The sequence below is a fragment of the Capsaspora owczarzaki genome, assembly GCF_000151315.2.
Source record: "Capsaspora owczarzaki ATCC 30864 unplaced genomic scaffold supercont2.4, whole genome shotgun sequence".
Taxonomy (NCBI): domain Eukaryota; class Filasterea; order Ministeriida; family Capsasporidae; genus Capsaspora; species Capsaspora owczarzaki.
In genome coordinates, this window is record NW_011887295.1 from 870453 (window position 1) to 894602 (window position 24150).

Consider the following 24150-nt stretch of genomic DNA (forward strand, 5'->3'; position numbering starts at 1 on the left):
CGCTGAGACCGATTTCTGTGTCGAGTTTTCGCGCCATTTTCACCGATGAGCGTTGCTGTTGCTCCGTTTTGCGCAAGTTCAGCCATCTCGACCGAGCCAAGCCAGGCTTTTGCAATAGAGTTTGACGTTGGCGACGGCGCCGACGACGAGCGACGGTGTGGTTGTGAATCTCATACAAATTTTTCGTTTCATGCTTGACACGGAACTGCAACCCACAACCCCAAATGCCAACCCCAAGCAGCCAGTCCTCTCGCGCGCTCGAGCTGAATCGGAACGCTGGATCTGCATCTGATACAGTCAATCGTTGACCCGCCATTGGCCGCCGTTGGTCCTGAAGCATCGGAAATTCAACCGATTCACTCCAAGTTTTTTTTTTTTTTCGTCTTCTTTTCCCTTCTTGCGAGTTTGCAGTTCCACATTCATGGCGAAGGCTGGCGAAGGAGATCCGCGCTGGATTGTTGAGGACCGACCTGATGCGACCAACGTCAACAACTGGCACTGGTAAAGCAGCGAAGCACCTGTCTGTGACTGTGTTGTGTTGAGGGCGTTCTTTGCCAACCAAAGGACAAGGCGATAAAACCAGCGGTCTTCCCCGCGTCCAACGACCTGAGAACGGGGAGGAAGGAAAGAAGGAAGGTCGGTCCGATGCAAAACAAGTCCAATGGTGGCAAGTGGCGGCCGAGACAGACGGGGCGAAGCAGAGGCGAAGCACTGCTCTCATTTCGACTTGCTTCTCTCGGCTCTGTGTTTCCCGCTGGACCCAACACGCGCCATCAAGTGGCTTGAAGTCGACATAGATCGTCTTTCTCTCTCTCTCTCTCTCTCTCGTTGTCTTGATCTCTTTTGCTCGCGATGACGGGAGTCAAACCCTTTTGCAGAACGTCGTCTTCGAGCCGCATGGAAATCGAAGCTCATCGAAGCTCTCTTTCGTTTGCGCCTCCATTGCGCCTCCATTGCGCCTCCATTGCTCTCATCCCTCTCTCTCATCCTTCTCTCTCTGATCCCTCTTTCATCCCGTTTTGACAGACAGCACACTCGCTCGCTCGCTTGGGCTGTTGGAGTTTCGTTCAGTGGGTGATGCAGCCAAACCGCATTGCAAACCTCTTCCTCTTGCTCACATCCTCCACTCACACTTTGCTGGAAAAAAACACTCACAACAACAATAACAACAATTCCACTACCCAAAAAAAACCACACAGGTCGGAGCGAGATGCAACCGGGTGGTCGAAGGACAAGCTGCAGGCGCTGATCAAGGACGCGAGCCTGCAGGTGGACGGCACGACCTTCCGCCTGACGGAGACGGCCAAGCTCGAGGGCGAGGCCTCTGCAAACAACCGCAAGGCCAAGCTCATCTTCTTCTACGAGTGGGAGCTGCGAATCAAGTTTGTGACTGAGCTTGGCGAGGCCATGCTTGCCAAGCAGCCTGCCGGCGCCCCGCTCATCGAGGGCGAGATTGAGGTGCTCAACTTTAGCGAGGAGAACGATCCCGACGACATTGACATTAACGTCTCGCTCAAGGCGGGCAGCGAGGCCAACCCTCTGGCGTCCGGCTTGCGGCAGACGCTTCGGAAAAAGGGCGTTGCGTTCATTGGCGGCATTGTCGCGCGCTACGTCAAGGACCTCCGGGAAGAGTATGCCAAGGGTCTCATTCTCCCGACTCTCAAGCCTGCAGCGGCAGCAGCAACAGCAGCAGCAGCAGCGTCGTCCGCTTCCAAGCCAATCGCCAAGTCGTCGACTGCCGCGGAGGGTGAGAGCGCCGCTGCCGCTGCTGCCGCCTCCACCTCGCGTGCTGGGGCTGCGGGTGTTGCCAGCACAAACATTCCGACCGTGACCATCACGCAGCGGCACGAGTTCAAGACGAGCGCGCACGAGCTGTACGACTGCCTCGTCAATGTGGCACGCATCCAGGCCTTCACCCAGAGCCCATGCCAGGTCGACGCGCGGCCCAACGGCATCTTCTCCATCTATAACGGGAATGTCCTCGGCTCGTTCATTTCGCTGGTGCCAGGCGTCAAGATTGAGCAAGACTGGCGCTTTAGCCACTGGCCGCAAGGCCACTTTTCACGCGTCACAATCGAGCTCCGCGAGGACTCGGATTTCACTGAACTCAAACTGACTCAGACCGGCGTGCCGAAGGAGGAGCAAGCCCAAACGGACGCAGGCTGGAACACTCATTTCTGGCAGAAGATTATGGGTGTTTTTGGCTATGGCGCGGCGTTCTTTTAACAACGTGGCCGGGAGAGAAGTCGAGAGCAGCGCAGTAGCAGTGGTAGTGTTGCATCCCAAAGCTGGAGTGTGGATTGTTGGATTTGAGCATGCGCTGCACAATGTATTTCTTGGACAAGCATCTCTTTGTCACCCGCCTGTGTTGGTTGCGTTTGAATTTGTATTTTGACGCTGCCATTATCATAAACCATGTATTTCCCCGTCGACGATGCAAAATGTCACAAGCCCATCAGTCCTGATTTGTCACAACTAGATTTACTCTGTTGCCTGCTTCTTGGTGATGACACTATCGCGGCTGTTGCTCCAATTGCTCGCTGTTCTTGGCGCGCTGCTGGTCGCGACTTGCTCCGCGACCACTCTCAAGCGGAGCAACGACCACCACCACCTCGCCAATGAACCGCATCACTACCTCCAGTACGCATCCAAGCCACACAACCACCAGGGCCACAGCGATGCGAGCGGTGTTCGGCGGCGCGACGCTGCTGCTGCTGCTGCTGCTGCTTCAACTTTGTCGACCGCCACCCTCGAGACGCGGCCGTGCAGCTCGTTGAACATTGGCCAGTACATGTGCGACCAACCTGCGATTGACCCGGACACCCAGGCCGAGGTCGGCTGCCCTGCGAGCGCACCGTTCGTGGTTGCCGTACCGTGTCGCCCCGTCGCTGGTGTGGTGTGCGACGGCGTCACCTTCGACGGCAACACGACGGGCTTTAGCAGAAACGTGTCTTGCCGATACACTGCCGGGACGCGGTACGACACTGCCCTGCTGCTGTCCGTCTTCCTGGGCGTGCTCGGCGTCGATCGCTTCTACCTTGGCTACCCCGCCATCGGGGTCATCAAGCTGTGCACGTTTGGCTTTTTCCTTGTTGGCTACCTGGTCGACGTGCTGCTCATCCTGCTGCAAGTCGTCGTGCCGGCAGACGGATCCAGCTACGTTGGCAGCTATTATGGCATGCTTCGCATCGACGAGCCAACGCCCACCCCATCTTAGCTTTTTTGTTTGTTTGTTTGTTTGTTTGTTTGTTTGGTTGTTATGGTGATAGTTGATTCTGTCTGTATAGGTTAAGAAATAAAGTGTTGTGGTATTTGTTTTTGAATTGATGAATTGTTTTGGTATTCGACGATTATTTGCATTGCAGCAGTAGCTCTGGCGTTGTAATCTCAATGTTTGACGCAGCGAGAAAGCCATGCTCCCCCGCAAACAATCACAAGAGGCAAGCCAGAAGCCACCTTTCAGCCCGCTCAGCGAGGTTGCGTCAGAATCAAGACGGACGACGGCACCAGGCCGAGTTCTTTCAGAGTCTGCATATACTCGGCATCCGCAAATACACGTTTTGGGAAGTTGGTCATGAAAGCGAACGGTTGCTGGCCGTCAGTGCGGTTGAGTTGCACCCAGCCAGCAACCTCTGAAAGCGTCGTTCCAGCGTCAAAGGTGTTTTTGATTGCCTGTCCGTTGGTGAGTCGGATTTGCAACGAAGCAGTTGTGTACTCTTTCGGGGCGGCAGACACAGCTGCCGGGGCGGCAGCAGCAGGGGTGGGGGCAGCAGCAGCAGCGGGTGTTGCGGATTGGCCCAGCCTGGCGCGCTTGTCCTGCTCAATCATTTCGCGGACACGCTGCTTGGCCTTGATCTCTTCTTCCTTTTCGCGTTTGCGAGCTTCAAGTGCCTTTTGCATTTCTTGCTCTTCAAACTGCTTGCGAGCAATGCCCATGTCCTTGCCTTGCATTCGCCGAGCCTTCTCTTTGGCGCGCTCTTCATCCACAGCAGCAGCCTCTCGAGCCGCGCGCGCCTCTTTGAGGCGTTGCTCGACGCGTGCCAGCTGCTCCTGCTTTTCAGCCTCTGTCAGCGGCTTAATCTCGTCCGACGACTCGGCAAAGTTCTGGTGCTGCGTTCGCGCGGCGTGCGCCTGCGCGTCCAGCTCTGATCGCAGCTTCTTGTTGCAGTCCAAGCAGACAAGAGAGCGAGCCTGCTCCGGCGGAACCGCGGCTGCCTGCTCACCGCTTGCAGCAGCAGCGGCGTCCGACGATGATGACGAGGGACTGGTTGCAGAGCCCAGCGCAGATCCCGACGACAACGATGATGACGAGTGCGGCTCGTCAATGTCCGGATCGTCCATATGCGCAAAGATCCTGAGCATTCAATATCACACAAGAACGCAAACCGGGTTTCAAAGTGAACTGACTTGAACGGGAGACCAAATGATGATGACAAAATCGAGATCTCGGCCTTTTACCAATCCATTGCAGCCTGTGCGCCTTGGTTTCCAGTCACTGCCAGAGCCTTCTCCCTGAGATACGGGTTGTGTAGGGAACAAGAGCCAAGACGCAAAGCCCGACGCCGACCGGCGCACATCATCAAAGTCACACACACACACAGAGGGTCAGTCGGGGTTGCGCGTGTCAGCAAAACGAAACGTTGGGAACGCAACGCATCACTCATAGAGACGGAGCCCACCGGACTGAACAACGATCAGACTCAGACTCACGCTCTGTTGCGAGGAAAGCCCATGTCGATGAGCGATTCAAGTGCCGAGGACATGTTTGTTGGAATAGCTGTCAAGATTTGTGCAAGAAGACTGATTTGACCTCAGAGGGGCTGACAATGTTAGCATTCCATAGCCGCAGCATTATTAAGTAGAGAGCGTTTGAACCCTTTGTTTTGAGCAGATGAGGTGAGGTGAGGTGGGATGGAGGCAGTGAAAAGCGCGGTTGCTGCCGAGACTTTACCAAATCACAACGCGAACAATCTCCAGTGACTTGTTGGTTCCAGCGACACTTCCTTTTTCTAGAACTTTTTATCATACAGGATCAGTTCCGACCCGTTCTCCCCATTCTTCCTTCTTCTTTCTCTGTCCTGAAGACAGCTTTTTGTTTCTCAGCTCTTTTTTTTTTTTTTTTTTTTTTTTTTTTTTTTGCTTGTTTTGCTGTGTAAGTGTTTCTCGATTGCACTGCTTCCGATCCCCCACCAACGCCCCTCGGCCTCCCACCGCGGCCCGCCCCGCCCCCATCCCTCAAACGACTCTTGATCCTTGTGCCGGTGGCCCTCCTGAGCGCCTGTCTGCTGCGCACTGCGCTGTGGGAGTGTTGCATGAGTTTCAACTACGTACTATTTTTTTTTTTATTCTTGCTGTTTATCCAGCTTTCCCCCCCCCCACCCCGGATTCTCGTCGTTCGAGCGAGCTGGAGGGGTAGATGATGGGTGATGCTGATGCCGTGTCTGTAGTGTTGTATGCCGGGCTGCTGCTCAAAGCCCAGGCGGGCGTCGTTCTCGCTTGGCAGTGCTGGAACGCTTGATGATGACCAAAGCATTTTCGCCCTCGCTTCGCTCCAGTCTCTCGGTCTGTGGGCGGGCAAGTGAGACTTTCGCATGCAACGTGTTTTCGTTCTTTCTCGGGGTCTCCTTCCTTGTTCCAATCGTTCCCCTTTCTGTCTTGTCTGAGAGCGAGTGTTTTTTTTTTTTTTTTTTTCCCTTGCTTTTGGGTGCTGATGCAAGCTTCAACCAAAAACCAGCGCGTCACGTCATCCACCCGATGGATTGCAAGACCAGACGAGTTTTGTATCGCTTTGACTCCAATTTCTTTTATTTGAGCAAAGCCGCAATCTTCCTATGCACTGCACGAGCAGCCAATGCGAGCAAGCTTGCACAAAAAAAAAAAAAAATCGAAATAATTCTTCGACAAAAAAACTCGACCACCTTTTGACTGTGAGCGCATTGCAGCCCCCACATTCCGCACTCCCTGTTTGCGCTTGGTGTCGTGCTGGGGTCTGAGCACTGGTCGCCTGGCTGGCGGGTCCGTCCACTCATCTGAGAACGTCTCGTCTCGTTCACAACGCCGTGCTGGCTGTTGGTTGACGTTTTTCCCGCGCAAAAAAAAAAAAAAAAAAAAAAAAAAAACCATCGCTCCACCCTGCCCTTCCCGCTATGATTCAACAAGTTTCAATCTGTTCCACTTTGTTGATTTTTTTTTTTTTTTTTTTTTTTTTTTTTTGCCGTGGCTGACTTTTTGTTTGCTTGGATTGTCGAAACAAAACACAGATCGAGCACTTTGTTGCCCTGGACGACGAGCTCTGCAACCATGGACCACCCCAACGAGCTTGTGCCGGAGGTCACTCTGTCGGACCTCCAGCGGGACCATTTTCTCATTGATGAGAGTCTTCGGAACCGTACGTTCAATCGTGCTCTGCTCTCCTGTACTTCTTTGGATGGTTGACCTGCGATCGATTCACTCTCCTCTGAACTCTCGTTCCCGTCTGCAGCCTCGGAAGACCTTGCGCCCGCAGTCAAGCAAATCGAAGACATGATCCGATTCTTTCAAAGCGGCAAGGCGACAGCAGAGCAATGGGACTTTTATTTGCGAGACTCGCTGCCTCCAATTATCATCCACCTGGCCAAACGAATGTAACGAAACGCACATCACCTCATGTCGCTTGGAAAGGAGATACAGAAAAAAAAAGCACCAACCAGCCGTTGGAGCGGATGTGGATTCTAACTTTTGTTTTCTTTTACGTCTCTTGTCTTGTCTGTTGCATCGTTCTTTTGCAGCGACAATTTTCACGAGCCCTACCAGCGGCGTATCAACGACATTTTCCAGCATGCCATTACGCTGACTGTGCGACACATGGAGGACGACTACTTTGACTTGCTGGATGCTGGAACACGCTTGTTGCATAACGTGAACAAGAATGTCTTGTTCTACAATCTTGGAGCGCAGCCCCGGCCATCCCTCCTCGAGCGGGCCGATGAGGAAGCCGAGATGCAGCATGTTTTGATTGTGCGCTCGCGCTTGCGTTCCAAGTGGCTGGTTGCCAATCTGGAACACTTCCAGGCGCTCAATGGGTTTGACGCGCTTGTTCGGCGTCTGAACTCTCCTCAACGTGTTCCACTTGCGATTCACAAAGTCGCGATTCGGATGTTGTCACGGGTATGTTTCTTTGCGCATCACGAAACAGCCCGAGAGTATTGTGTGAATTTTTCTTTTTCTGACAAAGTTCTTTTTTTTTTTTTTTGACGCGCCTGTCGTTCGTATTTGTTGTGCTCATCGCTTGTTTTTTTTCGGTGCTGTGTGTCACCATCACAGAATGTTGCAGCGTTAACGACGCGCTTCATCCACGAGTATGGCCAGACCATCTACAACGCTGTCTTCCTCCGGATTTCGAATCTTTCCGACGACGACATCCGCAACGAAAGCAAGGACACAGTCGACCAGTGTCTCGCAAGCTTAACGGTGACGAAAGCCAAACTGTCACCCACACCCAGCGATGCCATGGAGGCCGACATGCTGACTCTGTCCATTGCCTTCAAGTACTTCCGATCGCCTTACCTGGAAAAGCGTGTTCTCGGGCTCACGAGTCTCAAGGAGTTTGCGTCGCGACAGCTGGAGGCTCAAGCCCGTGCTGCAGCCGTGACGGGCATGCAAGGAGTCGACTCGCCTGCCATGACCGTCGCCGAGGTTGCTGCGTGGCTGGCCGAGCACCAGGTCATTGAAACACTGTTTGGACAAAACATGCATGTCGAGCTTGTGCGACGCTCTGCCGAGCTCATCCGTTTCATGGCCGCTCGAAACACTGTCACTTCCGAGCACATTGATCTCATCTGGAATGCGTCCAAGGGCAAGCACGAGACCATTGTCCACGCCGTCTACCAGATTCTCATGGAAATCGCTGGCACCCTTCCACACGACGTGATTAGCCGTCTTTTTGAGGTCATCAACTTGCTCCCCTTGGCCGACTTTGACCTTCAAACGGTTGACCTGGTCGCCAAGATTTCCATTGCGGCTCTGGATGCGCAGAGTCGGCGCCGCGATTCGACGAGCCCAACTTCTTCGTTTGGCATTGATTTGCTCTTCCAGCTCGTCGACTCGAGCTCGGCGCCGCCTTCGGCCAAGATTCCGTCGCCTTTGAGTGGCCCGTCTCTCACAACCCTGTCCTCGGACCCGGCCAGCAGCACCTCCACGCTTAGTGTCGCGGGACAGGTCGCGGGACAAGTCGCGGGACAGGTTCCGGCCAACGGGACCAACCTTTCGTCGTCGTCCATGCCGATGGTCACTGGCCGCAACAACCTTGTCGAACGGGCAGTGCTCCAACGCTGCATTGAGCAGCTTGGCACCCTTTTTGCTCTGCCGTCATGCAAGGTATTGCGCCTGCCCTTCCTTCGGCGATGTGTCGCCAACCTTCAATCTGGCCGAAACATTCCGACCACGCTGCGTGTCCTTCAGAAAGTTTTGGCGTCGTTTCAACCTACTGGGGTCGCGTTGACCAACCCTCTCGATGCCGCCAAAAAGCTCGGTTCTGCAGCGGTTGCTTACCCGCCAGTTGCCACGGTTGCGCTCGCAGAGTCGTCGCCGTTGGCGGTTTCTGATCACAATCCTCCCGCGTCTTGTCACGAAGCGCTTGCGTGGTGTGCCGAACGGCACGTGGATATCGTCAATCTCGTAGTCGAAGAGTGCGAGCGCTACAAGCTGCTGGCCGAGCAGTCTGCGCTCAGGCTCGGCCTGATTGGGCCCGTTCCCTTTGCTGCCCCGTCCACTGGCGACTCTCGTTTCCTGGACGACGGCCTCCCTCACAACGAGCACGTGGCCGCTCGCCTCGAGTTTCTCGCCTTTGTGTTTGCCATCGTTCGGTCCACTCCGTCTCAGCATCTCACTCAAGCGCAGCTCTCCGTCCTCTGGGACGCGTTTGTTCGTCGTGCCATCTGCTCCTCCGAACAGGATCAGATGTTTGAGTGGATGCAGCAGCAATGCTCGTCGTCCACATCGCGCGCCGTGGCGTCGACCGACCTGCCGTTTTGCTTTGAGAAACTGGTCGCCACCCTCGATTTTGCCAACCTCTCGCCCCCAGGCTTTGCCTTCATCCGTGCCGTCTTCCAGTTGCTCAATGTGCAGGCTGGCAAGCTCAGCTTGCGCCCCGTCGATCGCACCTTGGTCGTCCTGAACTTTAATCTGCAACACCTCGATCTGATCTGGCGAATGGTGCTCACTGCGCGCGACCCGCAGGTTGGCAAGGACAGCATTGCCTTCTTGATTGAGCTGACCCTCAGCTTTGCATCCACCATTTCTCCAGCCGATGTAGCCCAGCAGTTTGAGACGTTGATCGAAACCGCCATGACTCGGCTGGTGGATGCCGCCACTGTGCTGCTCGACGACGATACCAGCAGCAAGCAGTCGCAGTCGCAGTCACACCGGGGCATTGTTGCTCCCGCCCAAATCTCGAGCGAGGCCACTTTGAGTGTTGAGCGACTCCTGACTCTTCTGGCCGGCTTTTTGGATGCCTTTTACACGAAAAATCTCGGCCGAGTCAGGTTGTCGGGTCTGGTCACCCACGGATCACGCCAGCGAGGCAAGCCCATCACTCTTCGGCTGGCCATCGATGTCGCACCGGTGGTGGAGATTTCGACGCACTCCAACCAAACACTTGACGATCTCAAAGCCCAGATAGCGCCACTTTTCGTGCAGCACTGCGAGGCTTTGGCGGCCAAGGCGACCACGTCGGTCTATCACACTGCCACCTCCGTGCCAGGACTGTTTCTTCCGAGCGGCGAGCGTCCGTTCAGGCTAGTGGCCAATGGACGCGAGCTCACCGCGAATTGTGATCGTCAAAGCTTGGAGGAACTGCGCCTTGTCGACGGCGTTCGGGTGCAAGTGACGCGCCGCTTTGTGCCACCCCCAGCCCCTAGCTTTGCCGGTCCCATTGGCACCGCTGCTATCGCACCTGCTCCGCTCGCCGAGCCCCTGATTGCCTCGTCGTATCCCATGCACATCCTGTCCCGCAAGCGTCACTTTGAGCGACTGTTCGACCTTTTGCGACTGCCGGCGTTCGCGCCCGCTGTTTGGAAGCTCATTCTTTTGCTCCCGACCAATCCCTACCTGCTCGACACTGTCCAGCATCTGCGCGTTGTTTCGCCAAGCTCCAGCCCAGCGCTCGCCGCCGCGCCTCTGTCACCCCAAGCTGGCAGCCGAGGCTCTGAGGTGAGCCAGCGTGAAGTGGAGGACATGGTGATTGTTGAACACGCGTCCGCCCAAGGCTCCAGCTCGATCAAGGATGAGGGTGTGGCTACTCGTACGCCTCCTCAGGACATGACAAACACTCAAACGCCCTCCGCCGTGGTGTCGCCTGCTGCCCAACTCACTTCTGCGTCGGCCGAGGTTGATTGGACTGCTCTCCTTGACGATCGCTCGCCCTACAAACTCATGTACACGCTGCAAATTATCGACTCGTTGCTGGCGCCGGCGGATACGTCGGCTGCTGCCGTTGCTGCTTGCGATGCATGGACGCAAACGTTCATTGCGAGCAGCGGCCTGCGTCACTTGTTCCGGGTGCTCCTGTCGAGCGTCTTGTTGCCCGACCACCCGATTGCTTGTGCAAGCGCCGACCAGACTCCTCGAGCCGCTTGCCTCGCACTGCTGCTCAAGATTATCAATGCGTTTACCTTGGACTCTGCGGCTCTTGCGGCGCTTCAACAGCATGCTCTCCAGCAACAGTCTGGCTTGCACGGCACCGACGGTTCGCCGGCCCTTGCCTCGGCCGAGTCACCCTCTGTCGAAGACGGCTTGGGCATTGGCAGCCTGTACGATGACCCGACGTTGCCCACGGTCCCGACACAGCCTTCGTCCTCTGTCGCCCCGCCGCGAGTCTCGCCCGTTGCGGCGTCGTCGGCCAAGGCGCCAACCGCGCTGCCGCTCCGTCCGGTCGCACTCCAGTCGTTCGATCCCACCATGGTGGTTGACCGCCTGCTTCGCGTGCTTGATTGGGCTGCAACTCGCAGTGCTGCAGGCACGTCCAGCCCTGCAGCAACAATGGCAGGCGGCTCTGCTGGCGGCATGTCAGCAGATGCCATTCTCGCGGTGGTGGATGACGTACAGCCAATGTCAGGACTTGTTTACGGCCCGCAGCTCCCTCCCACCGGTATGATTGCGCGCACTTCGTCGCCCGACCCTGCCCATGCGGGTGTTGGAGCAGCGACTACAGCTCCTCCTTTGCCACCGCTGCCGCCTTCCGTAGCATTGGCGTCAGCAAGCGAGCAGCCATCGAGCAATGCTGAAACTGATGTTCTTCGTCATGCCTTCTCGCTGCTGTTGGCGTACGTGGTGAGCGATGTTCAGGTGCTCTTGCATCTCAGCAACTCGCCGTTGCTGCGGTCGTGGCTCGACGCCATTTTGCTCTGCTCCCCTCATCGGGTTGCCCGCCAAGAGTGCGCACAGCTCATCCTTACGGCATGCTCGTTTGTGTCTCCCACCACTGCCAACTGCAACGTCAACGTCGGGTCTCCCGACACGACTGCAGCGACGGACGGCGGCCGCGTCGCCGCATCAAGCGCTGCTCACAAGCAGGCGTCGGCGGGCTTTTTGCGAGTCTTGTTTGGGTTTCTCCCCGAGATTCGTTCCGATTTGCCCACTTGTCAAGACTACTTTGTTTTGCTCGACGGACTGGTTGCACAGTTTGCCGTGGTCGCACGAGAGGCAAATGCACTGGCTGCACCTGCCCCGAGCATCTCGTCGCTGGACAGTGCCATCAATGTCCCCGAGGTCATTGGACTGCTTGTTGAGAAGATTCTGGTCCACCCCACTCTCGAAACTGGTGCGGAGGCCGCCGAAGACAATGTCTTGATTGGTTTATTGCGAATTACCACGACGCTGTTGCGCGTGCATTCTGCCGTCAAGCCAACGCTCGGCAGGCTGTTGGACTATCTCTTCCATCAGTGCTTGTTTGACATTCCAACCAAGGAGACTGCCCATCTCGGCATGCGGCCGCCCGTGTGCAAAACCAGCATCAGTCGAAGCGCTGCTTTTGATTTGATTGTGGAGCTGTGTCGCGGCGTACCAAGCCACTTCTTCTCGGTGCTGACGTTGGTTCGCGAGCAAAACCAATCTGGCAAGCGTCCGGCCAGCAGCTGGAACTACGCACCAACTGCTTCTCACAAGGCACCTTGTGGCTACGTTGGCCTGCGCAATCTGGGAGCCACCTGCTACATGAACTCGATCATGCAGCAGTTTTTCATGATTCCGTCCTTCCGTCGCAATGTTCTGGCCATCGACGCGTCTGCCGAAACGGATCCCGCCGACAGCATGCTGTATCAACTCCAGTGCATCTTTTCAAACTTGCAAGAAAGCGAAAAGCGCACCTTCGACACCCGACCATTCACGCTGACCTTCAAGGATTACGACGGGCAGCCAATGAACGTTGCCATGCAGATGGACGTTGATGAGTTCTTTACCACCTTGTTTGATCGCCTGGAAACGCGCCTCAAGGGCTCCCCGCACGAGACCATCTTCAAGCAGACCTTTGGCGGACAGCTCATTCAGCAAATCATTTCGCAGGACTGCGAGCATGTCTCGAGCCGTGTTGAAGACTGTTTCGCACTGCAATGCGAGGTCAAGAACAAGAAGAGCATTCTCGAGTCGCTGGCGTTGTACGTCGAAGGCGAGATGCTCGACGGCGACAACAAGTACTTTTGCGCCACCTGCTCGCGTCACGTCACTGCCAAAAAGCGTGCCTGCGTCTTCTCCTTGCCCCAGACGCTCATCGTCCATCTGAAGCGCTTTGAGTTTGACATGGAAACCTTGCGTCGCTACAAGATCAACGATTACTGTGAGTTTCCGCACGAGTTGGACATGGAGCCGTACACGCTGGCTGGACTGACTCGTTTGGAGCGCGAGTCCTCGACGACGATGGAGGAGGGAACGACTGGAACGGCGCCAGACCCGAGTCTGCCCACCAGCGCCGCCGCCGCCGACCCCCAGCAGGCACAGCAGCAGTCCAACCCTGGCGATTGCCACTACCGCCTATCGGGCATTCTCGTTCACACTGGCACAGCGGACAGCGGCCATTACTACTCTTACATTAAGGAGCGCGCCACACCGTCTGACTCGACGCAACCCCGATGGATTTGGTTTAACGATTCGACGGTCGAGACCTTTGACCCTGCGCTCATCCCGAGCCAAACCTTTGGTGGCATGGAGACTGCCTCAACCACGACTACCGATTCGATCTACAAGGACAGCAAGAAGCCCCAGGCCAAACCCTACAGCGCATACATGCTGTTCTACGAGCGCACCTCCACTCTGCCTGCCGCTGCGGCTGCTTCTGTCACACCCGCTTCTGCTGCGTCACAAACAGAGACTGCCTCTGCGACAGCCGACGCCAGGGCCGCAGCAACAGGCGAGGTGCAGCCGTCCGAGACTGCCCGTGCCTTCCCGTCTCGCGCGGCTGGATCCTCTGGAGCACCCGCCAGCAGCATTGTTCCCGTGCCCGTGGACATTTATGAGAGCATCTGGAAGGATAATACTCACTTCTGGCGCGACACGTACCTGTTTGATGAGCAGTACTTTATTTTCGTGTGGAATCTCTGCCAAGTCTCGTTGTCAGTATTGCACAACAACAACAGCAACACCAGCAACAACAGCAATGACACCAACGGCCTTCCATCCCATCTGGCGACGACGCCGACGAGTGGGCCATTGAATGGCGCGAATGATGGGTCGTGGTTGGCTGCGTCGCTGTCCGTTGCCAATGCTGACGGCGCTCCGCCTCTGCTGCAGACCGCGCAAAGCGCGTGCATCTTTTGCTTCCAGACTCTTGTGCACTCCAAGATCAAAAGCACCTTCCCGAGTTGGATTCAGTACATCAAGTCGTTGTTTTCAGCCGAGCCGAATGCTGCTCATTGGTTTTTGCAGGTGCTTGCCAACCCGACCGAGTTCCACTGGTTGCGCAAGATGCTCCTTCAGTGCACCGTTGCTGCGCAGCGCGCCGAGTTTGTGTCGCTTGTCATGCACGCCTTCCATCTGATCCGCCCTCTGGAATCGCTCAGCTACTCGTCGCCAGAGTTCCTTGCGGGTTTGCGCGAGCATGCCGCGCGGTGCCGCACCGTCATTTCTCTGAACGCCATCGACCCGACGAATGTGACGCCCCTTCCTCAGCTGTCGACAAACTCGCTTCTCGTCAGCATTGTGAATGCTGCGCTGGGAATGCTGACGATGGCAAGCCACCACGCGCGCCACTTTGAGCAGTACTTTGCCTTCTTTGCCGAGTTTGCTCGACTGGGGCGCTCCGAGCAGCTCGTGCTGGCCAATCTTGGCGTCGTCCATCAGTTTATCGAGTTTTACATGGGCGAAGAGTCGTCGTACTGGACCAAGTCTCATCCCAATCCCTACGCCAACATGGGCGACAAGCGCGATCTTGCTTTGGCCAATTTGGTGCGAACCATCGACCTCGTTGTGCGCGGCGTTGTCGTTGCAGGCGGGCCTGTCGAAATTGGCGATTACGACGACGACGACGACAACGACGACGACCAGAGCTCGGACGAAGACAACGACAGTGATGCAATGCCCATGGCCATGGAAGTGCAGCACGAGCCGTCTCCGACCCGCAAGATTGTGACGGATGCCGAGGCAGTAGCAGGAGGCTCCGGATTGGCCATTTCGAGCAGAAGAGACGGGCTGGCGCCCTCCTTGTCATTGACACAACAGCTGTCTCCCCTGGACTTGAAGCATCTGGTGGGCGGCGGCATTCACGGCCACTGCGCCTTCATTCTGAACGTTCTTGGCCGGAATATCGATCTCCAAGCGACCCTGTCCATCATTGAGGTCTTGGCGTTCGACAATGGTGCCGTTTCAAAGATTTTCGTGCCAGCCCTGATGGCATTTTTGCAGGATGGAGACGATGATCATGTTGTGGAGCTGGCCTTTGCCAAGTGCCTGTCTACCCTGCTTGCGATTCGCGACGCGTTCACAGCAACACGCGCTGACTTGCTGCAGTCACATTTCCTGCAGCTCATCCAGACAACCATGCAAACTCCGAACGGCGTTCGCACAGCTGGCGTCTATCTCGAGCTTCTCCTTCCGCCAACTGTTCAGTTCAAGGAGTTCCGCGAGATGCTCTTCCTCGGTTGCCAAGGCTGGATCAAGCTGTGGTTGGTCCATAGTTCCCCGCACATTCGCAAGCCGACGGAAACCTTGATCTACGCAATGCTTCCGGACATTTGGCAGGTGTATTGCGCCCGGGACGCTCGCCCCTTGCCGACATTTGAAACTTACGGCGACGTGCAAGTCACACCGCTCCATGTTGTGCCCAACCTTGTTCAACGAGTTCAACAAGTGGACGACGCGTCTTCCAACCCGCCCGGATTAGCAACTCGCGACGCTGGAGACGCTGCATTGTCTGCACTCTCAGTCTCACTTCACAGTGGTCCGTACGAGCAGATCATTCGAGAATTCGCCGTTGAGCAGTGTCCGGCTGTCGCTTTTGAGGTCGAGGTCAACGCGCGCTTTGTCTTCCAAAAGCTGCTGGAATTGCTTCCAATCATTCCCCCCTTTTTCGCCAAAGAGGGCCCGATTGCTGCCAAGACTCGCTTTGTGCCCTATGCGCGGGTCCTGACTCGTTTGATGCTGTCATCGTTCAATCAGCTCTTGTTCCTTGGTCACCTGGAACAGTTCTTGGCGGTTCAAGATTCGATCATGTCCTGCCGTGTGGAAACGGACGACAACAAGTCTGCCTTCTTTGCGCTCTGGGTGCGCGCGGTGCAGCACTTCCCGCCAGCGATGGCTCGCTTTGCTGCATCGCCACGCGTACGAACGCTTCTGTTCCACAACTTGGTCACCGTTGGACCTGCATTCACGACGTGGAACTCGATGCACGTCTACTCGTTCTACCACCTTCTTGTGATGCTATGCACGCATTCGGCGGACTTTTTGAACGCCTGGACTGAGCATGGCAACTTCACCTGGATTCTTTCCATGATGGCTTCGAACGACTTGATGTCGTTGGCGGAGCCGATCCTGGAGTTGCAGGCCTTGGCCATTCGAGCAAGTCCCCATTTCCGACTCGCGCGGCTGCAAGCCCAAACGGCGCCCCTCGATCTCAAGACGCAGCACACGCGCTTTATGAACGTGACGTATGCACAGTCTCTCGGTAACTTGCTCCAGGGCGCTGCTGACCTGCCATACCTCGCACGCAACGATGTCTTTGGGGGTGTCTTGCGGCGTATCGCAGACTCATTCGAGTTGAAGCGCACTGGTGGAAATGACCTCTACCACGCCGAGCCCTTCATCAACGGCCTCTGCCCGGCCCTCGTCGATATCATTCATTTTGCCCTGAAGGAGTCGTTCGTCTTTCTCGCCATGGCTGCGCAAGAGACCAGCCCGCCCCGTGAGACGTCGGGCGCAGGCGCGCAAGAAGTCGACGACGAGTCTGGTCGCATCCTTCCCGCAGTCAATGTCATTCTTCGATCATGGAGCGCGGTTCGCGACACAGTCCTCCGCAACTTGTCTCTTTTGCTGAATACGCACGTGTCTCACACGACGAGACAGGCTGTCATTCGTAAGTCCCAATTGTGCCGACAGTGTTTTTTTTTTTTTATTATTTTTTTTTTTATTGGGCTAGTTTTTTTGCGCAATCCCCCCTTTTTTTGACTGACTTTCTTTTTTGGTCGATGTTCATCGTCCGTCACCCATCGCTTTCATCTCGCTTGTCATTACAGGGCTCTTTTCTGTCGTGGTGCGAGAAGATCTCGCATCCGCCCAGCTGGTGGTACCGTTGGCAATTTCTTCTCACCATACCTATATGCAGGCGGATGCAACGCGCAAGGTGGATCAGCTCGGTATGTTTCGTAGCTGCAGACGTCCATTGATGCATGAGCATTGAATGCTGGTGTCCAGCGCCCTTGTCTTACTCGAAGCGCTCTGTCTTGCTTGAAATACTCTGCTTGTAGGGCAACTGGATGGCGCGTTCTTCCCTCGCCTTCGGCCTGTGCCAATCCCGAGCATGGCGTTGCTTCAGATGCAAATGCACGCACGCGCCAGTCTACTGGAGCTTCCTCGCGCACACAACTCGGTGTATGATGCTGCCGTCGACCGCGTTTTCGTGCCATACTACTCGATGCTGCTGTCCGCGGTCGAGACGTTGATTGCTTCTCGCGCATCCTACGATTCTCAGAAATCGGCTGTCTATAGTGCTCAATGCGGGATCTTGGGTGAGTTGCCCGCGCTTTTGCCGATTGTTTGCTTGGTGCTACCCACAGCTACCCACAGCGGCATTTCTGACTCGGTTGCTTGTTTTTTTTTTCTGTGTGTGGTTGTTTCGCCCCTCTAGTCTCGCTCTTGCTCTGGGAAACGTCAGATATTGCGTTCACTCCGCCCGCGGAGCTCGTCCTTCAAATCTTCCGAGACAAAACCGATCCGTATCTTGCCGCGCTGCAATCGGAGATTTTGCATCAGCCCTCGACTCGTTCCTTTGTTCTACAGCTCTTGGTGCAGCCCTCTCAGGCTTTGGCGATCGATCCCGTCTTTTCTGAAGCCGCGCAGTGCATTCTGCCCAAGGTGACAATTTTCTCTTTCGGGTTTTGAGTTATTGTTTGGATTTGCGTGATGGGTTTGTTGCTGACTCTCGTTTCCTGTCCTCTCCCCCCCCTGTGTGCCGATTTCCCGTCCAACCTCTTTCAGCTTGGTTCTCTCGCCCCTCAATCGACGGAACAAATCATTCGTGACTGCAACCAGGACATTCAAGAGCTCATTGCCGAGCTGATGCAGGACGACTTGGCTGCCCCATCCATTCTTGTCACCCGGTTGCGGGACCTCGTGGGAGTAAGTGCAGTCTGGTTTAGCAGTGCTAGTCTTCAATCTTCAAGTTGGCTGGCTTGTTCCATGAATAATGTCGCGTGTCGCATTGGTACTATTTTTTTTGTGTGTGTGTCTCATTTGTGTTTTTGGTTTTGTTTTGGCGCCGCCAATTTGCAGTGCGTTCGACGTTTGACCATCCTTATGGCTTCAAGTGTCTTCCGTGAGGCTTACTCCCAGTACTGTGGTCCACCCAACTCGTTGTACGAGCATTTACATGGCATTCTTGGAGCCGAACACGCGGCCGAGCAGTTTGGTCTGAACGACAGTGATGACGCCTCTGCACGCGGGGTCTTTGAGACGCTTCAAAACAGCCTGGCCACGCTGCATGCCTGCCTGCAAGCCGAGCCGGAAGCCCCGCTGGTGTCTCCCGTCGAGCCAAGTCTTGCCGATGCAGCAGCTCAATTCTCGAACTCGGGAGGCGACTCTCAATCGGCCGAGCACAGGCCCGAGCCGTCGCTTGTTGTCAGCGTTCCCGACGACGCCACTCAACCAGACGAGGAGTACCCTTCCAATGAAGCCATGCAACTCGACTAGCTGTCATGACTGTCTTTGAGCTTTTCGGCCATGACTATTTCGTTCTTGTTCAACGCGTTTCTTGTTGTTCGACGCGTTTTTGTTGCTTGTTCTACTGTTTTTTGTTTGATCGTGTATCCGTATCTCTGTTTTATTCTTCATCAAATATCATTTGTCTCTTTGCTTTGTTCACGTCGCCCTTCAGCTTGAAAACGTTTGCTGGAGGCATGGTTTAGAGCAAGTCGCGAATGCGAACAGAGTGCCGCACAGCATTGGAGAAACCTTCCTGAAACTTGTACGACGTAACGAAAGTCGCGAGGGCATTCTGAGCGGCGGCCGCGGCTTTGGTGGGACCGTGATTGGAGGCATCCATTGAGGCCGGGTCTGAAAAGTGTCAAGCAAAATTCAATCCGTAATGGGAATCAATGGTGAGTCGAGTACAACTCACGCATAAAACCACTCACAACCAATCAAACAACCAATCAAACAACCAATCAAACAACCAAAAAACAAAAATAGTACATACTGGACGTTTCTTCAATCACTTGCACAACACGTCCAAAGAAGTCGCGTACGACCTTGTTTGTTTTGTAATCAAGAAATAGAAACAGCAGACTTGAGTGAATCGCAAGCTCAACAATGCAAAGAAGCAGGCCCTCACCTTTGGCTCCACTTTAACCGGCATGGGAGCTTTGTTTGATCGGCCAAGAAGGAGATCCATGTTGGGAGCAGGGGCACGCTTGGAGTCTTGCCTGGGAGTTTTTCAAAGTTCATTTCAGCATACTTGAGCACACGTACCACTTGACAACCCAAAAACAAACAAACAAACAAACAAACAAACAAACAAAGAAAAAAATTGACGTGCATTTCAACGAGTTTCGATACCTGGTTGGTTGAGGTGGCGCTCCTGAAGCTGCGTGACCAACGGTCGAGGAGGAAGCTGAAGGCGTCAGCGCAGGAGGCTGCTCTCCCGCATTTTGCCGCAGGCGCTCAATTTCGACCTGCAGGTCCAGAGTTGTTGGAGTCGAGCGTCTGTTGAGCATCAGGAGAGCAAAACATCAAACATTCACGGCAGCTCACCTCATGAGCGATCAGCTGTTTTGTGGGATATGGCAGCTTGCGTCGAACCGATGTTGGCGTCGGGAACGTGACCACGTCGAGCAAATTTCTGATGTAAATTTTGTGGCATGCCGAAACAAACAAACACACAAGCAAACAGAATAAAAAAATAGCAAGAACTGAGTACACAAGCTCAAACTTGCATCATACCAAACGAGGAACACATAGCTCCAGCGAGCACACAGTGAGCTTCCAATGGACTTACGGAGTGAGGACGTAGTCATACATCCCATCGAACTGTCGAACCTGCTCAAAGCTAAGATTAAAGGACAAGATGACATCCACAACAGCTGCAAGCTGCTTTCGTTCTGCGGCGTTCAAAAGTTGAACTGTGATCTAACACATCAATTGTTTCAGGACGTGAGCAAACCCAAGGATGTTAGTTGAAAGTGTTGTTTGGCATCGGCGTTCGCTAAACTCTGGCTTACAGGGCGCATGTTGGGGGAGAGCACGTCGGCCAATGGCGAGGCGACGTCAACGACCAGTTGTTGTGCGTTCAGGAAGGCGCGGACGCGAGCAGTGCAACCGCTGGTCACATTCGCGATGATTGATTGGCGCTGGGTTAATGCTTGAACAAACTATCCAAGCGGGGGACCGAATAAAAATCCCCAGAACAAACACATACACACCAAAATGCACACGATGGGGTTCAGTCAGCTTGCCTTGACATCGCAAACCAATCACATGCAACAGTTCAAACAATCTCACGTCTTTATGCTGTTTTGGGAATTTGAGACGCTGTCGCTGTTGAGCCGAGCAATACACGTGGAACGCCGCGACAGTGTAGGGCAGATATTGCATCAAATGGAACATCTGATTGCGATACACATGCAGGTGCACCTGATCGTAAAAGGCCACCCAGTCCAAGGCATCTTGAATCTGTGTCCACAGCCGAACAACCACACATTTAGAATCAGGGCATGCGCGCAGCATAGGTTTTTTTTTTGAAAAATACACGTTGCGGGCTTTGCTCATACCTTGACCATGTTGGGGTCGGTGAAGCGGACAGACAGGTAGTTTTCGTAGAGGCCAGACAAAAGAGTATCGTACTCTCCATTCGCTGTGATCATTGGAACCACGACGTCCATAAATCCCAATCGGCGCCCGCGGCTCAACTCACGCGACAGCCCTGCATTGGAGAGGCAAACAGAGCGTTCGGCAAATCCAAAAACCCCAATAAGCGCATGACCCATCAAGAAGCACAACTGCCACAATCGAATTGCTGACCTCCGGCATTGGACTCGCCAAAGAGCGCTCCAGTGGGGAGTTTCGAGTCCTTCGCACTCATGGCAGCAGAAGGATCGTTGGCCGAGCGGAGCAGTTGCTGCAGCGACCTGGCCTGCAGCGTGTACTCCCAGAGCAAAAAGAGGCCTCGTTGGGTGTCCTTCTGGCCAACCGCAAGGCGAGCAATCTCGCTTGAAGAAACAGCAGTCTTGCCGTGCCGGCTCAAAAACTGGGAGATGAAGGCGGTTGTTGAAGGGCAACAGCGTCAGCATTCGAAATACCTTCGACACAAATAGATTTGCTAAAAAAACAAGAAAAACAAAAAAAAAAAAAAAAAAAAACAAGAAAGAAAAAACATACCTGAAGCGTATTGATGCAAGAGCGAATGTCATTGTTGGTGCTTTCGCACAAAGTCACCAACACGTTGGCCTCGAGCTCAAACCGCTCGGCTTTGCAAATTTGCGTCAAGCGGGTCTGCAGCCGGCTACCGGAGGTGTTTGGGAACGGAACGACCAAAGCAACTTGGCGAAGTGCCTGAAGCGACCGCGCGAATCTGGGAGACATAGCCAGAGTCAACATAGATGCCAATACAAAGCGTAAGCGTCGTGAGGACTGCCAGTCGCGAGATAAAGGTTCGCGATGCAAAATAACTCCCATCCCCATTGTCTTTCTTCCCACTCCAGCACCACAATTCCCTTACATGTCGTTGCAAATGCAAATGATGGGCCGCTGCAAGGGCCGGCGAAGTTTGGCGGCCTTGCCCGTTGTTGCACGCTTTTCCGTCGAGGTCGAGCCTGCTGTTGCGATGGCAATTAAAGCATTGATGGCGGCAGCGGACGAACCGTCAATCTCGTCAATAATCAAGCAGTTGGGCAGCGTATTTTCAGAGCCAAAGACGGAGGACATTTCGACTGCGGCCAGCACCCTGTTGCGAAAGAGTTCTTCTGCACGATCATCACTGCCATTGATCAACAGGGGAGTGGGAATGTCATTTCAATCGAATTTTCGTGGTTAGAAGCAGCTTGTGACGGTGCTCCTCCGCAAAGAGGGAACAACAATAGTACCCAAAAATTCCGCTCAAAAACAAGGTGCTTTGTTTTTTTTTTTTTTTCTCGCGTTAATTTCAACAGGATGATAGCCAGCGGTTTTGGCAATCACATGAGCTAACGTCGTCTTCCCGAGACCAGGCGGCCCGGCCATCAAAATCAACTGTTGGAAAACACACAGCACAACAAAACAAACCCAACATGTCAATTGACGCACACTGCTGTGAAAGACATGTGCAAACAAGTAAAAAAAAAAAAAAAAGGGCGCAGCCGTGCCTTGTGAGGTGGACGATCTAGCGGGTCCTGCATGGGCAAGGGTTTGACGGGGACTTCCGATTCTGCGGGTGCTGCTGTGGCAGCAAACTTGCGGCCCGCAGCAGCGTGGGCGCCGCCACCTCCGTTGGCCGCTTGTGGCTGAGATCCTGCAGCGGCGCGAAAACCACCCGCAGCGCCGGGCTTTCCGCGATCGGACGCAGGGAAGGGTTTGAATGCGGGGGCCGCTGGAGGGGGCTTGAAGTGAATCGCTCGCGGTTTGCCAAAGACGCAATGGTCCCATTGCTTCAGCCAAGAAAGCAGGAGCCGGTTGGTGCCGGGGTCACTGATCAGATCGATAAAGCCTCGCGGCGCATACTTTTCCACCCACAGCTGGCTGCTTTCAGGCTGGCTGGGGCGGGACTTTTTGACCGGAGTTGTTGACATGGCGACGCCGTGGTGGTACACTGCGGCAACTCGCTGTGCGTCCAGTCGCGCCATCATCACCGAGACTGGCTCGGGCAAGAGGTGCCCAGCATCGGGAAGGCTCATACGCTCGTGGAGTGGCTGCTGCTGCTGAAGGGAAGGTTTGGGTTTCAACACGACATACCACATGTCGCCATTCCGATCGAGCAGTGACATGCTGTCGCCCTTCAGCGGCGGCCTTTTCGTGAGCTTTGGGCCGGTCGGCAGGGAGCGCTTTGGGACGACGACGGCGGGGCGAGTGTTGGCGCCAGCTTGCGCGCCTTTGCTCACAAAACGGCGGGGCTCCTGAATCGGCGGTAGACCAGCTAGTCTCCGCGCTTCTTCTTCCTCCGCTCGATCCGCATCGCTGACATCGTCATATGGCGCTGGGTCGTCCTCAAGGAAATCAGGCAGGGCTCCTTTCTGCAGTTTGCGCATCTCAGGGGTGTCCGAGGCGTTTTCGTCGCGACGCAACCGCTTGATTTCTGTCGGCGCATGCAAGTGAGCGCATTCAGACCCTTCTCTCCCTCCAGACAATCAGACAATCATGAGAGGCCCACGAGCATGCCGCCTCGCGCCTCGTTTCCCACTTTCCCTCGTTCACCACGTCCCTCGAAGAAGCAAGCAACGTGCAAAAGCGTTGCGTTGTTGTATCGTACCATTCAAAGTGCGACCGCCACCACCGCGCTGGTCATCCACGAAAGCGCGGACGGCGTCAGCAACATCGAGGTCGTCGAATTCCGGCGGCGGATCGGCCTGCGACGCGTAATAGTTTGCTTCCTGATCGGCGGCTTCGTCAAAATCTGGCGGGTTGTCAAAGAACGGATCGTCCTGTTCTGGCTCGTAGGCTGTTATGCCTCCCATCAGCCTTGTCGACTCGTCGTTGTTCCACGAGTTGCTCTGCGTCGGAGCGCGGCGGCCAAACTCAGAGTTCAAGGCTGCCTGCACGTCCGTTGCCGTTGATTCATCACGGGATCGTTTGAATCGCACGTCTTCTGTCGCTGTTGCCTTGCGCGGCCACCGACTGACAAAGCCCGTCGTTGTCGTTGTCGTCGTTGTCGTTGCCGTTTGTGCTGGCAGACCGGAGGTGTTGTTTTGCGACGACACAGCCCCAGCAGCGTCCACGGGCCCTGTCTGTGCTTCTGCTGCAAGTGACACACATATCACACCAAAGCGCACCAATGAACGATGCAGGCGGGTGGGATACCGTGAGTGTTGGAGCACTGGAGACGAACTGTGAATCTTTTGCAGATTTTTGGCGGGAAAACATTTGGCGGTTTTTTTTTGTTCGGTCCCTTTGCTCGTTTCACAGTCCTCTTCCCTCCAGAAATGCCCCCCCACGAATCAAACCCAGAGTGCCCTACCATTGAAGCCTGTGTCGATCGAATCGAAGGGCAGACGGCGCGTGATGACAGAGTTGGGCGGCGGGCGGCGGTAGGTGAGTTCTGGCGCGAACGGATCTTCGGCTGGAACACGATGAGAGAGAAGCAACACGGACCAAGCGAGTCAGTTGGTGCCAACGGCAGATGTATAGATCGAGCTCAGCAGCAACACGGGAGAATGAGCACAAACCTTCGGCGGGGAGCGAGGCGAGGTCGTACTGCGCTTCCCAAGCGGCAATGTCTTCTTGGCTCGGTTCCAGCATTTTGGAAACAGAAAAAAAAAAAAAAAGAAGAAGAAAAAGTTTGAATGAACACAG

General features: G+C 55.0%; 5 protein-coding genes across 5 annotated transcripts; 3 read left to right on the forward strand and 2 right to left on the reverse strand.

Moving 5' to 3' along the window:
• The first annotated feature begins 362 nt into the window (after positions 1–362).
• On the forward strand, positions 363–2474 carry CAOG_03069 (hypothetical protein). The gene is made up of 2 exons (XM_004363851.2): positions 363–501; positions 1200–2474. The coding sequence occupies exons 1-2, from the start codon at positions 422–424 to the stop codon at positions 2224–2226; spliced, it is 1107 nt and encodes a 368-aa protein (XP_004363908.1). The 5' UTR covers positions 363–421; the 3' UTR covers positions 2227–2474.
• A 32-nt stretch (positions 2475–2506) lies between these two features.
• Positions 2507–3299, forward strand: CAOG_03070 (hypothetical protein; the record flags this gene model as incomplete). Its single annotated transcript, XM_004363852.1, has 2 exons — positions 2507–3160; positions 3288–3299. The coding sequence occupies 2 exons, from the start codon at positions 2507–2509 to the stop codon at positions 3297–3299; spliced, it is 666 nt and encodes a 221-aa protein (XP_004363909.1).
• CAOG_03071 (hypothetical protein) lies at positions 3285–4790 on the reverse strand. The gene is made up of 3 exons (XM_004363853.2): positions 4711–4790; positions 4459–4512; positions 3285–4354 (listed from the first exon to the last, which is right to left on the reverse strand). Exons 1-3 carry the CDS (start codon positions 4761–4763, stop codon positions 3469–3471), a joined length of 993 nt encoding a protein of 330 aa, XP_004363910.1. The 5' UTR covers positions 4764–4790; the 3' UTR covers positions 3285–3468.
• A 1470-nt stretch (positions 4791–6260) lies between these two features.
• CAOG_03072 (hypothetical protein) lies at positions 6261–18532 on the forward strand. The gene is made up of 9 exons (XM_004363854.2): positions 6261–6388; positions 6482–6623; positions 6768–7146; positions 7303–16534; positions 16695–16814; positions 16926–17186; positions 17306–17532; positions 17656–17796; positions 17950–18532. Exons 1-9 carry the CDS (start codon positions 6301–6303, stop codon positions 18364–18366), a joined length of 11007 nt encoding a protein of 3668 aa, XP_004363911.1. The 5' UTR covers positions 6261–6300; the 3' UTR covers positions 18367–18532.
• On the reverse strand, positions 18481–24096 carry CAOG_03073 (hypothetical protein; the record flags this gene model as incomplete). The annotated part of the gene is made up of 17 exons (XM_004363855.2): positions 18481–18729; positions 18872–18923; positions 19007–19097; positions 19231–19346; positions 19426–19513; positions 19670–19800; positions 19893–20042; positions 20173–20343; positions 20442–20593; positions 20692–20917; positions 21049–21241; positions 21389–21646; positions 21800–21897; positions 22011–22936; positions 23111–23596; positions 23816–23917; positions 24024–24096. The coding sequence occupies 17 exons, from the start codon at positions 24094–24096 to the stop codon at positions 18578–18580; spliced, it is 3465 nt and encodes a 1154-aa protein (XP_004363912.2). The 3' UTR covers positions 18481–18577.
• Positions 24097–24150: the final 54 nt, after the last annotated feature.

What these genes read in the sequence shown, in the direction of transcription:
- CAOG_03069 (XM_004363851.2), top strand. Translation starts at nt 422, where the DNA reads ATGGCGAAGGCTGGCGAAGGAGATCCGCGCTGGATTGTTGAGGACCGA. An exon ending in AACGTCAACAACTGGCACTG is followed by an intron (nt 502 to 1,199) that starts GTAAAGCAGCGA and finishes AAAACCACACAG; the next exon opens with GTCGGAGCGAGATGCAACCG.
- CAOG_03071 (XM_004363853.2), bottom strand. Translation starts at nt 4,763, where the DNA reads ATGTCCTCGGCACTTGAATCGCTCATCGACATGGGCTTTCCTCGCAAC. An exon ending in GGCTTTCCTCGCAACAGAGC is followed by an intron (nt 4,513 to 4,710) that starts GTGAGTCTGAGT and finishes CCCGTATCTCAG; the next exon opens with GGAGAAGGCTCTGGCAGTGA. An exon ending in GCACAGGCTGCAATGGATTG is followed by an intron (nt 4,355 to 4,458) that starts GTAAAAGGCCGA and finishes TTGAATGCTCAG; the next exon opens with GATCTTTGCGCATATGGACG.
- CAOG_03072 (XM_004363854.2), top strand. Translation starts at nt 6,301, where the DNA reads ATGGACCACCCCAACGAGCTTGTGCCGGAGGTCACTCTGTCGGACCTC. An exon ending in CGATTCGGATGTTGTCACGG is followed by an intron (nt 7,147 to 7,302) that starts GTATGTTTCTTT and finishes TCACCATCACAG; the next exon opens with AATGTTGCAGCGTTAACGAC. An exon ending in GACGAGACAGGCTGTCATTC is followed by an intron (nt 16,535 to 16,694) that starts GTAAGTCCCAAT and finishes TTGTCATTACAG; the next exon opens with GGCTCTTTTCTGTCGTGGTG.